A 16,011-nucleotide genomic window follows, 5' to 3' on the forward strand; every position below is an offset into this window, starting at 1 on the left:
ATTTAATTAACATTTTTCCTCGCTTTCGAGGCGCAAAATAATCACGCATAGGCGTATGTGCGGCACTTTGGTATGTGGGGTAAGTTTGGACTGCCACACTGTGGCAAGACGTAAAAAAGATCGGGACAAGTGTTTCATGGATTATATTATATAATCTGACAAAGTACAGAACAGCCTAAGAGTCTTCCTAATATATTTCTTGTCTTTTAAAAAAAATAATTTCTAAAATTTCCTTACACAATATTTTCATAAAATTCATTTTCAAATATATATAATATATATGTAAATACGTATTAGCAAGTGCAATCTGAAATTAAATTTAAAATCTTTACAAAATCAATTTAAGATTTTTTAATGAAACATGCCTGTATATAATAACTTAAATAAAGAAAGAAAGTTAAATATAAAATTCAAGAAAATATAAGAACACATTAGAACTTGTGTCCTTAAATTAGAGGTAGAAACTCTTATTTGTAGTATTAATAATAATTCGTTTTATTAAATAACCTTTCCAAAAGGTTACCATAATATTAATATCAAAAATTAGAGTAATATTTTTTATAAAATTCAATTGATTTTGCATAAGTATAATTTATAGGTAATTTATAGGTAATTTAAAGTTTTTTTGCAACAACTTTTTCTGTAAATGTTATTAATTAACATTGTTTTTTAATTACTTCAATCAATTGAATTAAAATCCTTATTCACATTTTCTAATCAAGTGTTTCAATAATCCTAAGTGTTCCTTTCATTTAAATACATTATATTTTAATACTGCAAATATACTTTTAAAAGCAGTCGAAAATGAAGACAAAATAGAACATACTTGCACCACTGTGCGGCTATTTAAGTCAGCTGTTTCACTCCAGGCCTATGGAGTGACCTTTTGGCGTAAGTTATGATTATGGGAACTGGAAACATTGACATTACTTAGCTCTGTTTCGGTTTTAGGCTACATAAATATAATTGTATAGCTTTTCAGCTGTTTCGAGCTTCTCGAGACACGCACATTCCAAAAGTTGTAAAGAGGCCCGGTAAGACCCCGATACTACTGGTATATGTATATACATATATAGACCGTTGAGAGAGTGTCGGATAGTTGGAGTTACATTTGCATTTGTTGACCGTTTCTTTGAGGCCAGTTGAGTGTTGCGTATCTCACGGATACGCATACGAAATATGAACGTAAATTTGCATTGCAGCATTTGATTAATTGGAAGGTCAAGCTGTAGCCAATTGTTATTTTTGGTCGAGTTCATTTTTGTTTGTTTTTCTTTTTTTGTTCTTCTATGCTAAGTGTGATATTTGTAACACTTTGTTGAGCCAAAGAACTGCGGATGGGTCTTGCCCTCGCCTATGACGGCGATAAGGCTAATTAACCCATTACGCCATTATTGTGCTCCACTCGATGGGAGGTTGCTTCTTGTTTCTTTGGCTTTTTAAATCTCGTTCGCCGCTTATTTTTTTTTTGTTATTCTCGAGTAATAAATTTGTGTGTGTGTGTGTGTGCGTTTTGGGCCGCCGCACACGTGTTTCGCATTGCCGACTTACAAATCTACGCAATAAATTTCAATTTTGTGCCCTAATGGATCCTCCAAAAGCGGCCAATTAATTTGGCCAACTGAATAGGCCGCAATTAGCTCAACGTCTCATACCAAATATTTGTATTTTACTTTGGGCACGTATTTTCACGTGGTCAAAACCGCAAAATAATACGAAATACATTTCATAGCTAGTGTCAAATATATTCAACAGCGTGACCAAATCCGGCATTTTTAATGGTTCTCATGTTACATAAATCATTTCCTATGTCTTTTATTTACTGTTTAGTCGCATTTATTATTTAGCATTAACATTAAATGCGTGAGATATGTTAATGAGCATAAAACAAACCTAAAAATGTGTTCCTTTCTTTAGCCCTCCAAAGTATTCTCAATATTTGGCATAAGGCTAAAAATCTTTTAATAGATTTAATAGAGCAACAAAAGCCTTACGCTTAGTGAATTTTCTAATTTTTAATTTTGCACTATTAATATATTTTATTATAACTTTGTGCCTCCAGGAAATGTAGCTTTAAAGTACGCCAATAATCATTGGTGAAAATATGTATAATATTATATTTATAAGCCTTAAAATAAGGTTGACATACAAAACCATTTGGTATTTAATGGTAATTTAAATGAAAAAAATGATTATTCAAATTTAACAAAATTGTGTTTTTTTAACATTTTCTTAAAGCTATTCAAAATGTGGATGTTCGTTGGTCAATTTAATCAGGGTTTTTAATTTTAATGAGAAAAGCATTTTTCAAATTTACACATTTTGTTGGTGTGAATATTTTATTCATTAGAAATAAAGAAAATAATTTCAGTAATGAGTATTGCCCAATTTGTGATGAATAATTTCAAAAACCAGGTTCTTCATAGAATGATATAAGGAATCTATGTATTCATTTAATGTTTTCTTATCATTCCCCCTCGTATTCTTCCGTTTTAGCCTGGCCAATTTTTTAATTACCTAAGGATCAGGCGTATATGGTGGTTATACCGTGATATTGATATACCTAAAATAATCTTTGTTATGTTTTTAGTATTATTGCGTTATAATAATTAGGTATATTTTAAAATAAATACCGAACTGTTTTCTTGTATTCACAATCTTGAGCACACTCGTCTGTATTTTTCTTACTTGTTTACTTGATTTTGTTGTTATATTAATAAACTTTGCTTTCGTCTTAAAATGTGGTCTTTAAATTGTAAATATCGAACTTTTTCACTGCATTACTTAAGTAATTCAGCCAATATAGCAAATTCTTTGATGCTGTCGCCATTAACAGACGCTGCGTTGCAAACAATTAAATGATGCTAAAACTTTTGCTAACTGCGCGACAATTTGCTAGTTGATTCCCCGAGCTTACTTCCTGAACCAGAGGCACGCCACCTGTGCCTTGGTTCCTCGCTGGCAATTTATGTATCTAATACTTGGGCCTAAGGAGACAGAGCATTACTTTCAATTCGCATGTAAGACCGCAGTCCAAGACGAGGACAAAGACGTAGCAGGTTCTTTTTTGGTTAACAAGACAAATGCAATTTTAACAGCGAGACAAGGACGACAACGGTCGTGTAAGCCCATTGATTAATTTGAAATTTATGAAGCGCTCGTTTGCTTTTTTGCTCACTCTCTCTCTCTCTCTCTCTTTCTTTGTCTCTGGAGGAGTCGTTGTTGTCGCAGTTCCACGGCTCATATACATTTTAATTAAACGTCTCGCACCGGAACCGCAATAGCACAACTGATGCTGGAGAGTGTGTGGGGAGGGGGGGGGAGAGCAACTAAGATGCATACTTGACAATTTCATGTTAATCCCGGTCACGGAGTCAGAGACCCGCTTCCATTTCGGCCGTGTCCCATAATCGTAAACATCGAGCGTGCGCAAAACTGGCATAAATATCATTTGAATAACGAGAGACGGAAGGGGAGAGGGCAATGTTCACGGAGCGGGGAGATGACGGGGAAACAATGCTGCTGGGCACCGTTTGGCCGGATGTTACATTTCCGCATTGCGAACAAGCAACAAAGCTTCACTCGAATTTTGTGCTCGCCCTCAAGATACTGGCCAACTGCCACATTTTGGGAATACAATTAAAATTCTGGGTATTCAGAAGAACATTCGAAATTCTACCATTCAAATACAGTTTTATCATCTAAGTAGAACTCTTTTGTGTGTCCCTAAAAATCTAATCTAATCTTTAATAGGCGCATAGATCGTTAAACATCCGAATTTAATCCATGCAGCTAAAGTAGAAGCCCAAAAATTTGAATTCACTGAAAATCGCATCTTTCATAAACTTACAATTGAAAGTTCGGTACTAATTGTGAGTGAATAATTATCATTTTTTGTCTTTACAGCTGCAAACAAAAGAATTGAAAACCTTCCACAAATTTTTCTACTAGTAATAATATTTCGACTAATAAAAGGCTAAACAAAACTTTGCAGTGTAACTTTAATGGTAGTTAGGGAGATATAAATTATATATCAAATATTTATATTTATTTATTTTTCACTATAGCACGATCAAGAAAGATAAACAGAATATAATTAACAATAAATAAAAGTTCCATTTAATTTTATTAATTTTTAAAAAAGTTTTCTATACTTTTTATGGGAAATTTTATGCATGTTTTAGTTTAAATAAAAATATTTTAAAATATTATGAATACACATTTAAAAAAAAAGTGTAAATGATATAAAATATTAAAACAGAAATTAAAAATAATAATAAAAAAAAAATAATAATTTTTAGTTTGTAGAAAAATTGTATGAACTTGATTTTTTTATTTGAGAGTAGATTTGATTTTAGAATTTTTGCTATAAATATATGAAATCTATAAAAATATAACCACTATTAATAAGACATACTGAATTTTGATGATATTTTAAGAAGTACCTTTTGATTTTTGTATTTGCCAGTAAGTTGGTCGACTCTTTTAACATGCGACGGCCGGGTATACAAAAATCGCCAGCTCTGGACCAGGTTTGGAACATTTGAAGTTGCGACTAGGCAACACATTCGAACATGCGACTTAATTACGCGTGCCAAGCCGAGCGGCTTTTGTTATTATCATTCAGTCAGAGACGGTTTCTCCGTTTCTCCATTTCTCCGTACCTCTCCTCTCCGCACTCCCCGCCCTCCTATGGCTTGCCACACATACACTATACCTCAGCCTGTGTCCTTCCCCTTCCGCTCAGCTGGGTCGATGATAATGTTTTGGACGAGGCATTGGCTGCGCTTAATGAATTTATTTGTTACGCATGGCGTAGTTTGAATTGGCGTCCACACACACAAACACACACACACATACACACACACACACACACACACAAGGGCACACAGGGAAACAGCATCAGCAGCGACTCCTTCATTGTCCTGCATGGCCTTAATGAAATCCATTATTACGAAAGCCATTTTCATTCCTTTCACACACACACACACACACACTGACACAGGCACACAAAGTAAATACACTTATTACGCAAAAGTGTTGTGGAGTGGCGAAGGCATAAAACACAGCAGGAGCTGCAATATTACGACTCAACGCTCGACTCGACTTCAGCCGAGGGTTAGCTCTGAAATTATTCCGTATTCCATTGCGTTAATGATATCCGCTCTGCTCTAAAGCGGCGTCAATTGTTCGCATTTTACAGATGCAAATAGCACGCCCTTTGACAGCACAATGCTATCAATTGTTCCCGAATGATCTGCCGATGATTCGCACGCAGCCCGCATAAGGCACAGTTTGATTTTATCCCAATGTGTAATCAATCGGAAAAGTGCAGAATCCAATTACTTATTAATGCGAAATCACAGAAAGTAATAAAAAAAGTTTACACATTTAATTAATATGATCCTATAAAAATTATATAAGGTAACCAAAAAAAATACCACATATAGCCTTTAGTATAATTCTGTATTTTTGGTACATTTTAAGAATTGATTAATGCGAAATCACTGAAAGTAAACAAGAAAATTTTCTTATTTCATTAAAATGATCTTATAACAATTATTCAAGGTAACCAAAAATATATTAAATACCGTATATATTTTAAAGTTTTATTTTGTATATTTTAAGAATGGATTTAAAACAAAACATACATTTGGTATCTTTCAGTATTTTGGGTACATTCATTTGGTATATTTTAATAATAATAGTCCCTTCATTTGCTTTTATAAAAAATAAGTGGCTTCTATCTGACAGTCGAACTCTCTAGACTGTAAGCTTTCTTCGACTCTTATTATTTATTGGTTTCCAATGTTGTTTTAAACAACAAATTCAGCAACGCCAAGAAAAGATATACTATAAGATCTCAAATATTTTGAAAACAATTGAAACAGAAAGCACATTACAGCAGATTAAGGTTCACTTTGGTCTCAGCAGAGACAACTTTTACCTTGTATTTTGGACTACTCCAATCCTTTATGTAGCGCTTCAAAAGTGTTATATCAGATTCATAAGACTTTTTGTCACATTGCTTGTAATTGCGTCTTCCCAATTGGAAATAGTTGTAAGCGAAATTACTTCGCAAGACGCCGTCCAAGATGAAGGGAAATTCGCCTTGTACTTCATTCATTTAGTTTACTCATCAAAGTTTCAATTTACTTGTAGAACTCAACACTCGATGTTTACTTTGCTGTTTCAGTACTTAAAGCAATCTTTCGACTAGAGAATTGAAGCAGGGGCGCGATGAGATTCAGGAACCGCAAGTTGGTGAGGGCGCAACTTTTTCATTACCCATGATGGCGCATCCTTCCTTCCTATTCACTGGCACAACTCTATCATTAAAACTTAAATGACCTTCCTGTCGACAGAATGGAACGAGCAGGCGATGACTTTTACGATGCTGTTGCTGTTGCTGTTGTTGTTGTTGTTGCTTTTTGGGCTGCCCTCAAAGTTTGACTGCTGATATCACAGTCAAAGCATTGAAGGCATTCAGGCATTCACTCATCCACTCATTCATTCATTCATTCATTCACTCATTCGTGCAGTGCGTCATTCAATCTCGCACCCTCTTGTGCAATCGCAAACTCCCGTCGTGTCAGCTGCTCATGACATTCTATTACCGGCCAACGAGGCTTGTATCTGTATCTGTAACTGTATCTGTATCTTGTATCTTGATGCGCAATAAATGCTTTCTATTTAATGAGCTCACTCGCGCTTCCTTTGCAACCTCCTTGAGCCTCAGCCTCCGTTTTGACCAACGAAATTTACATGAACCCAGTTGATATTACAGATACTATTTATGGGTTAACCAAAAAGCGCCTGGCGTGGTGCTTCTTAATTGCCAAAGCTGAATCTATCGAGTCGACCAGTATTCAACATATGTCTGACCTAATGGAGGGTTGTCGGTTTCCTACGCGACTCATTTATCATGTGTCAAAATGTTTAACTAAATGGCACTTTGCCGAAAAAGTTGTTTGGGGATAAAGTCCGTTTTTGGCCTGCTTTGGATGTCTTTCGATGTGTTTGCTAAGTAGTTACTTTTAATAGTTATCCTGCTGCTGCTGCCGCTGTCCAACATAAATAACTCGTCTCCTCCTTGTCCAGTTCTGTCTGCCCAAGTGCTAACAATCTTTGAGATACTTTTACGGTACGCCCGTTTTGGGCAACGTGATGAATGAGCTGCCTGGAAGCCTCGAACGTAATTATATGCATGCCTCTGCTCTTAACACATGTAGATGACCGCAAAATATCTTAATCGGGGGCATGCTTCAACTTAATCCAGCCCTTGCGTGTGAGTTTGTGCGATTGTTTTGGGTTACTGATAGTCCAAGTTTATCGCATGCAAAACTTGCAAGCGGCACTTAAGCAAAAGGGTCAAATTGTTGTGAATTTATTGCTAAGAAAGAAGATTTAATTACTGGTGTAAGCTTCACTTAAAAGGCTTAAAGCATTGTTAGAAATTGTTCACTTATTGGCCGATGAGATTTGTCTCAATCAGAAAGCATGAAATTGTAGAAATAACTTAAACATTGTGTTTCATGTTTGATTATCTTTTATGAATGAATCGAGATGAATTGTGATACTCTTTGCATATGAATTCTCAGCTTTCGAAGACGAAGTGAGAGACAACATAAAATATATAAAGTGACTGCCAAAAGAGAATAATAATGTGTGAGAATAATAATGTGTAAAATAAAGACGGAATCTTTACTCATCAGCAGTTACTGATGATGATAATTTTGTTAATAATTCCGTTCATCTCTAATAATACAGTATAATTCCACACTACAGTCTTTTCCTTGTGCAATGTTGATGCTTCTCGTTCAATAATGAGAATTAGAATATATAAACCATGCACATGTCGTCGCCGCTTCTAATTTCATTATCAAGAATCGTCAATCAGAGAGGCGATAGAAAGTCGGCATTGCCTCGACATTGACACCATTTGCTATCGCCTTCTCTCCCGCTACGAACTTTTGAACTGAAACCACATCCGTTGATCACGTGTTAATCTCAAAATCAAACAGCACTCAGAAAAATATTCTCCGTCGATTTAAATTAGATTTTTAGTTTCAAATTCATTGTTTTCGCAAGCAGTCGAAATATTCAAAATGTGTACAATAAAAAACAACTCAGTTTTTTTCTTAATAATACCTCAATTATTCTTGGTGGCCACAGCTGCCTTTGAAGAGGTGAGAACATTTACCTAAACCAGTGCACACGAATGTTTAAACTCTCTTCTTATCAGACGTGCGAATCCGACCGAGAAATGGAAAAAAAGTGCCGGATTCATAATTATAAAACCGTGAAACCTTTGCTTGATTATTTTAGACAGGTTAGAAATGAGTTAGAAGACAAAGAAATTAAGGAAAATAAGTTAAATGAATTAAATTCGGATCTTATGGAAAAGTATCATGAAATTGTGAAAATTCATGAAAAATTCATGAAGGACGCAGTTCTATTAGATGAATATAAAAACAAAGTAATTAAAGGAGAAAACGAATTGCAATCGTGTCAAAGTAAAGTTGATAAATTCGAATATGAGATTAATTCACAACAAAATATTATTGTGAAATTAAAAGGAGAATTAGCTGATAAATCCACCAACTTAGAAAATTGCGAACTTCAATTAAAATCTTTCAATTCAAGCTTAATTGAAAAAGATGAAAATATAAAGAGATTTAGTGAGAATATTCAAAATAATACTGAGCATCAGAAAACACTTGAAGTGCAATTGGAGAAGAGTAAAACTAAATTAATAAATCAAGATAAAGATATTCAGTTATGCCAATCTGAAATTGATACATTAAATCGGACATCAGAAAACATCAGAGAACAACATAAAAAAATTGAATTGCAATTAAAAAAAAGCGAAACTAAGATTATAGATAAAGTGAAAGAAAATCATTTATGTCGAGCTGAGGTTGCTACATTTAATAAGACTTTACTCAATAATCTTATCCCATCAAGTTGCTCTCCTTTTGGAGATTATCCTGGTGTTCATGAAATAAGAGTCTCTGGAGTTGGTTTCTTCGATGTTTTATGCGATAGTCAGTTAGCTGGACCTGGATGGATTGTAATACAACAACGAGTTGGTGGAAATGAGAGTTTTGAGAGGGATTGGGTAAGGTATCGCAAAGGTTTCGGTTCTTATAGGAGCGATTTCTTCCTCGGATTAGAGAAAATACATCGTATCACGAGTTTGCAGCGTCACGAACTTTACATACATTTGGTTGCTCTGAATGGAAGTATCTACAACGCTCGTTATGACGACTTCAAAATATCTGACGAAGACAGTGGATATAAACTGAGTTTGGGTAAATTCAGTGGAACTATTAATGAGGATGCGATGAGAACTGCTGAAAACATGAAATTCACAACATTCGATCGCGACAACGACACATATAGTGATGGAAATTGCGCAGTTCAATACAATAGTGGCTGGTGGTACAGCAATTGTTATAATTGGTAAATATTGCAAACTGTTATTTTTGATGAAATACACATAATTATTGATTTTGGTTTTTTCTTATGCAGTAATTTAAATGCACTCTACGGGTCAAACCTAAATTGGTACAAACGAAATCTATTGAAAGAAACAATAATGCTAATTCGCCCAAAAAAAACGATGAAGAAGTGAGCAACTGAAGAGCTGAAAATCCAATATTTGGCTCAATTATGTAATCATTTATAAAAAATTAGTTCATTAAGAAATTGCGTTCTGAATAAAAAAAAAAACGATCGACTATTTAAGTAGTGATTTATTTTTAAAGTTGAAATGGAACAGTTTTTATTGAATTTTATGTTCTCTAAATGGTTTCAATAGAGCTGCAAATACCTAAAAGTAAGTAAACTATGATTATCATGTATATATCCTTTCTATCGAACCTTGAATATTAAAGTAACATAATAAATGATCTACACAAATTAATTTCTTATCTAAACAATCAATAAACAGATTAAATTAATAAACGCGTTCATTAAATTGAGATGATCAGATAATATTTTCTCTTCTGTTGACGCGATGAGAAAGTCTATCTCTTATCATTATTGCAACATTCGATTGCTCTTATATTAACACAGCTTAAATTTTAAGAGCAGATTTATTTGTAAATTTAAATGCATTTTTCAGTTCCATATTCATCTTGCTTGAAAGAATCGCAATAGGCAGAATAATAATAAATGCAGTTTTGTTACTAATGGTACATAAAATATTTGTTGTTGTCACAGCACCTGAAAAATAGCTGAGAACAATTACATAACGTAGTGTAAAAGTGTATCAATATACTTCTTATCAGACGTGTGAATCCGATCGAATATGGAAGAAGAATCAATATACTGAAAAGGGAAAAATAAGTTGAATAATTAGGGTATGAGATTAATTCACAAAAGCAAATTGTTGACAAATTAACACCAAATTCCAAACTTTATAATAATTGTAGAGAGGAAGTAGCAGATAAATCCAACAGTTTAAAATCTTCTGAAGTTCAATTAAAACAACTTAATTTTAGTCTATTTGAAAAGGATGAAAGTATCAGGAGATTACAGAGCAACAACAAACAATTAAGTTGTAATTTGATGAAAGTCAAAATATGTTAATACTCGTATGTCAAGCTGAAGTTGATACATTGAATAAGACTTTAGTCAATACTCTTATCGCATCAAGTTGGTCTCCTCTTGGAGAGTATCCTAGTGTTCATAAAATTAAAGTTTGTTTATCTGATGATTTATGCGATAGTCAGTTAGCTAGACCTGAATGGATTGTAATGCAACAGTGAGTTGGTGGAAATGAGAGTTTCGATAGGAATTGGGCAACGTATCAAAAAGGTTGCAGAGTTTCAAACTTTATTTGCATTTGATTGTATGGATGGCAAGATCTTCTTTGCCCGTTATGACGACTTCGAAATATCTGATGAAGACAATGGACTTAAAAAACTAAGCTGCAAATGCGTCGCAAAGAAGCGATGAACAAATGAACAACGGAAGGTATTTGACTTCGAATATGATATCTTAATAATTATAGTATCAAATGTTTAAAGTAGAAATTTATCCAATTTATTGTCGTAAGTTGCACATCTTTAAAGGCTTTCAAGCTATAAATTCTATGTCTACTGCTGAACTTTACCATTTTAAAGTAATTGCTTTTGTAAATTTTATATCAATTTCCCAGAATAGATTTCTAGTCATCATTAATATATTCTTTCAATGAAACCATTGAAGTTATTTACTAAATGATCTCCTTGCGGAGAACATACAGGTGTTCATAAGATCAAAATTTTGCGATTTTTAGTTTCTTCAATGATTTATTGGATTGGGCAATATATTGCTAAGAATTCGGTTCCCCGTATAACTATTTCTGTCTTGGATTGGATAAAATCTATGGACTGTCGAAATGATACGTCATATGGTATTCTCAGAAGACTCAACAAATTACATTCTTTACGAAAAATCCGATGATATCCGGTGAATACAATGGTTACGTATTGACCTTTGCCTAAACATCGATCGCGACAATGACAATTCTTCCGATAATTGCACTTCTGATGGGAGTTCAGCATATGTACATATGTATGTACATATATAATAAATTATTTTTCTTTACATTGTCCTTAAAAGTAACTTCAATGAAAGATTCTGGCCACGATGTGTAATTTACCACCTCAATAAAGTTAAGATGCTTATTCGTCCGAACCTATACAATATAAAAATAATTGATTTCTAAATTTTGTTTTGTATTTTAAGTATAAATAAAATATTTTCTTAATTATTATGCCAACATATTTGGTATATAAATTATAAAATAATTTTTAAAATAGCTTATTAAATGTGGTGACAATTTGTTATTAATATAGAAAATGTTCGAGATCTCTTAGCTGATCTACCCATCGGAACACAATGTATATCAGAATTTTCCGCCTCTCCCGATCGCTAGATTTGGCAGATTTAAACATATATAGAATCGGTGCTCAACAGCGGTTGCTAAGCTGCAGAGAGAGATTAGCGTAGACAGCCAGAAAATATTTTTGACTGCTCGTCACAGGTCTGACGTCATTAAGGCCGCTCTTTTCCTTATCAACTGGGCAAATATGTACAGCAGCGAAATTAAAAATTGCACCACTTTTGAAAATTCGAAATATTTATATATATAATGTATTTAATAAGAAAATCCAACTTAACTTTAATTACAAAAAAAGAAAAATGTAAATAATAAAAACAATATATATTACATAAACTAACATAGAAAAAAAAAAAAATACAATTAGTTATATTTTTAGTTTCAGAACTGTATTTCACATCAGTAGAAATCGAAGTCAAAGCTCTCTTTCCTTCTATCGATTCACCGTGATTTATAATATGAATAGCTAAGAAACAATTTACTCAGTAGTAATAGTTGTTAACATAATTGAATTTTGTTTTATATGTACATATTTACATCTTATAACTTATTTAAGAACAATACTCATATAGTTTGAATTCAAGACTAAACATTAGGCATTTACTAAGAATCAAATTTATATTATCAATAAAAAAATATCAATAATAATTAATATGAAAGTTAACAAAAGTTAATCAGAAAAGGATTGTGTATACGAGTAACACAAGAAGTTGCTATTAGTCAAGCGGAAGCAGTTGCTACTTCGTTAAAACGGAAGACGATGCTAGTTGTGGTGTTGTATAAGAGAAGCAGTTGCTTCTAAGCTCAAACAGTTGCACGCTTGGAGGCGAGTGTAAGCGAGTACGCGATAGTCGATTGCCAAAACAAACGCTGGCTGATCGTGTCTATCCCACGGACGCCTGTTCATCTGCATGTGCAAAAACAAAAAAACAAATCTCAACAACAACAACTATATGGTTGAAGCAAAGGAGAAAGAGTGCGATAGCGATCTACATTGTACTTACATGTTATGTGAAACCTTTTGCGACTGTGCTTGCATCTGATGAGCAAATTATATTTATTAATTTAACGTTAAAGAAATGCATTTGTAGATTAAATAAAAGCACTTATGTATATATTTCCATAAGTATCTTTAGTTTATTTGAAAAATATGAATGTAATGTAATGCAGAGTCTGCCAAAATGTAACTGTGTTGATGACGATTCAAAATATATATTGAATATAGTTTGTGTGCTCAAAAATGTCTTTCTCTGAGCGTGGCGCATATTTCGCCTTCGAAAAATTATATTTTGTTTACTTTCAACATTTAAATAATTGGTGTAGGTCAGTGAATTGTGATTTTGCTGAAGCGTTCTCCGAAAAAGACGTAATTCTGACAATTGTTGCCAAGCTGTTGAGTAGTTTAGAAGCTAAAGCTAGCAATGCGATGATAAGCAACTGAGAGTGAAGAGAGAAACACGTGCAGGCATGATGCGTGAAAGACATAGGAGCCATTATATATATGCATTTACTGAACAAATAGATTGAAAAAGAACGATCTTGTCGAGATTGCACGACTACAAAATACCCAGTCCCCTGAACTTGAAAGTTTGTTTTATTAAATCTTAATTGGCAATATTAATAGTATTTATTATTATGTTCAAAATTGTTTTTAATTGTTTGCTAAAAAAAATATATATATATTTGCTTGGATTTTCCAAAATTCCAAGTACATTAAAACATCTTGTATGCAACAGAACAGAAAAGCCATCCTCAATAAAGGGTATTACTCTTAAAATAAGCACATATTTAATTACTTTGAGATGCAGCTTAATTCGAAAATAGAATAATTTTGTCACATTATCTTCAGCTGAACAGACTTTGAGCTTCTTTTGATGATGACACTCCACTGTAAAAACCTAATGCCCGAAAATACAGCGTCCAATGTCAAAGTCATGTTGTTCCGACATCATGACATACATTTAATGAATTAACAACATATAAAACGATTAGTATATACATACATACATATTTGTCAAAAGCACAGAAAATGAAAACAGACTTAAAAGACACTTCATCCTGTAGAATAATATTTGATAATAACGATTGCAAAGTCAGGTTGTTCTTTCTTGTGAATTGCATTTCCCAATTCAATACTCAATTTGCACATATTGACAATAAATTTAACTCAAGATCAGCCATAATATCCATGTGATACATGCATATGTATATATAATACATGTAACAAAGTAGAGTAATTTATTGATAGAAAATATAAAAGTAATGAAGTAATGATAAATTAAACAGAATAATGTTCAACACGATTTGAGGACAACTGTTCCTGTCAACGCCGACACACCAACTGACTTCTCGTCGATCTTGCTTTTGTGATCAGTGCTGCCATAACCTTTCCCAAAGCTCGCGTTGCCACTCGTTGCCAGCCACCAGTAGTGCCACACTTCACATACATTGCATTTTTACCCTACACAGTTTTCTTATTTTAAGTATATTCAAATTACCAATAAATCAATTACTCAAATACTGTCGCCACTTCTAGTTGCATTATCAAGAAGCCGCTCTAGACATGCGTCAGAAATTTGACATTATCACAATTTGCTATCGCCCTCACATCCGCTACGAGCTTTTGAGCTGAACCCACATCCGTTGATCACGTGACAATTCCAAAATCATACAGCATTCAGAACTATATTCTTCGTCGATTATTTTTCACTTGAATCGTTAGTTATATGACAAATAAAAAGTGGTAGAAATAATTACCGATAGGTTAAAAGGATGCCTGCAGGGAATGTATGTTACAGGCAGATGGAAGCATCTCTGACCCCATAAATTATATATATTCTTGATCAGCGTCGGCAGCCGAGATTATATAGCCATGTTCGTCTGATCGCCTACTGCAAACGTGTAGAACATGGTTTTTGTGAAAATGGGTAGCGGGTATCTCACAGTCGAGCATATATTGAGACAAAAACTTATGGAAAAGGTTCTATAAATCTATGTATATATGTGATAATGCAGAATAACAAATGAACAAATCTGTCAAAATTTAACAGTGTCGATGACGAGTCAGAATATATATACATATTCTTCTATCTTCTACATACATATATAAAAGAAAGTCTATATAGTTGCACCACTTATAAATCAAGAACGGCAGAATAGATTTGAGTGAAAATTGGTAGGGAGGTAGCTTAGAATATATATATAATATATATCGTTGAATATATTTTGTGTGCTCGAAATGTCTTCGTCTGTGCGGAGCGCACATTTCGCCTTCGAAGAATTTAATTTTGTTTATTTTCAACAATTAAATAATTGGTGCAGGTCAGCGAATTATGATTTTGCTGAAGCGTTCTCCCAAAAAGACGTCATTCTGACAATTGTTGCCAAGCTGCTCGGCAGTTTTGAAGCAAAGGCCAGCAATGCGATGATAAGCAACTGAGAGTGAAGAGAGAAACACGTGCAGGCATGATGTGTGAAAGACTTAGGAGCAATTATATATATGTAGTTACTAAACAAATAGTTCTAAATAAATCAAAACAGAACGATTGCTCGACTACAAGATACCCAGTCCCCTGAGTTTGAAATTTTATTTAATGAAAATCTTATTATACAGAATACTAATAGTATTTATTAAAATGTTCAAAATTGTTTTCAATATGTTCATCTGCCCTTAAAACTCGGAATTAATTTAACAAGCAACAATTAATATATTTGCTTGGATTTTAATATCTAATTTTATGTGATTTATCCAATCTGAATTCCAAGTTTATTAAGTTCAACAGAACAAAAAAGTCAACCATAATAAAGAAAAATATCATTTAAATAAGTTGATGCAAGCTCAATTAGAAAATTGAATAATTTTGTTACACCATCTTCAGCTGAGCATACTTTGAGGTCTATGTGATATAATATATATATAATATATTAACTCCTTAATCCGGACTTCAATATAATGTTCCTGTGATACATATGTATACTATATATAATACATTTCAGTTTTACACTACACAGTTTTCGAATTTTAAGTATAATCAAAATTTGGTAAAATAAATTACTCAAAAACTGTCATCACTTCTAATTTCATGAAGAATCAAGAATCCTCTCTTAGACATGCGTCA

General features: G+C 33.3%; 1 protein-coding gene across 1 annotated transcript; it reads left to right on the plus strand.

The window, feature by feature from the left end:
- Window positions 1-8,063: 8,063 nt before the first annotated feature.
- LOC132790922 (fibrinogen-like protein 1) lies at window positions 8,064-9,737 on the plus strand. The gene is made up of 3 exons (XM_060799681.1): window positions 8,064-8,189; window positions 8,246-9,465; window positions 9,535-9,737. The coding sequence occupies exons 1-3, from the start codon at window positions 8,109-8,111 to the stop codon at window positions 9,635-9,637; spliced, it is 1,404 nt and encodes a 467-aa protein (XP_060655664.1). The 5' UTR covers window positions 8,064-8,108; the 3' UTR covers window positions 9,638-9,737.
- Window positions 9,738-16,011: the final 6,274 nt, after the last annotated feature.

This window comes from Drosophila nasuta, chromosome 3, assembly GCF_023558535.2.
Source record: "Drosophila nasuta strain 15112-1781.00 chromosome 3, ASM2355853v1, whole genome shotgun sequence".
NCBI lineage: Eukaryota > Metazoa > Arthropoda > Insecta > Diptera > Drosophilidae > Drosophila > Drosophila nasuta.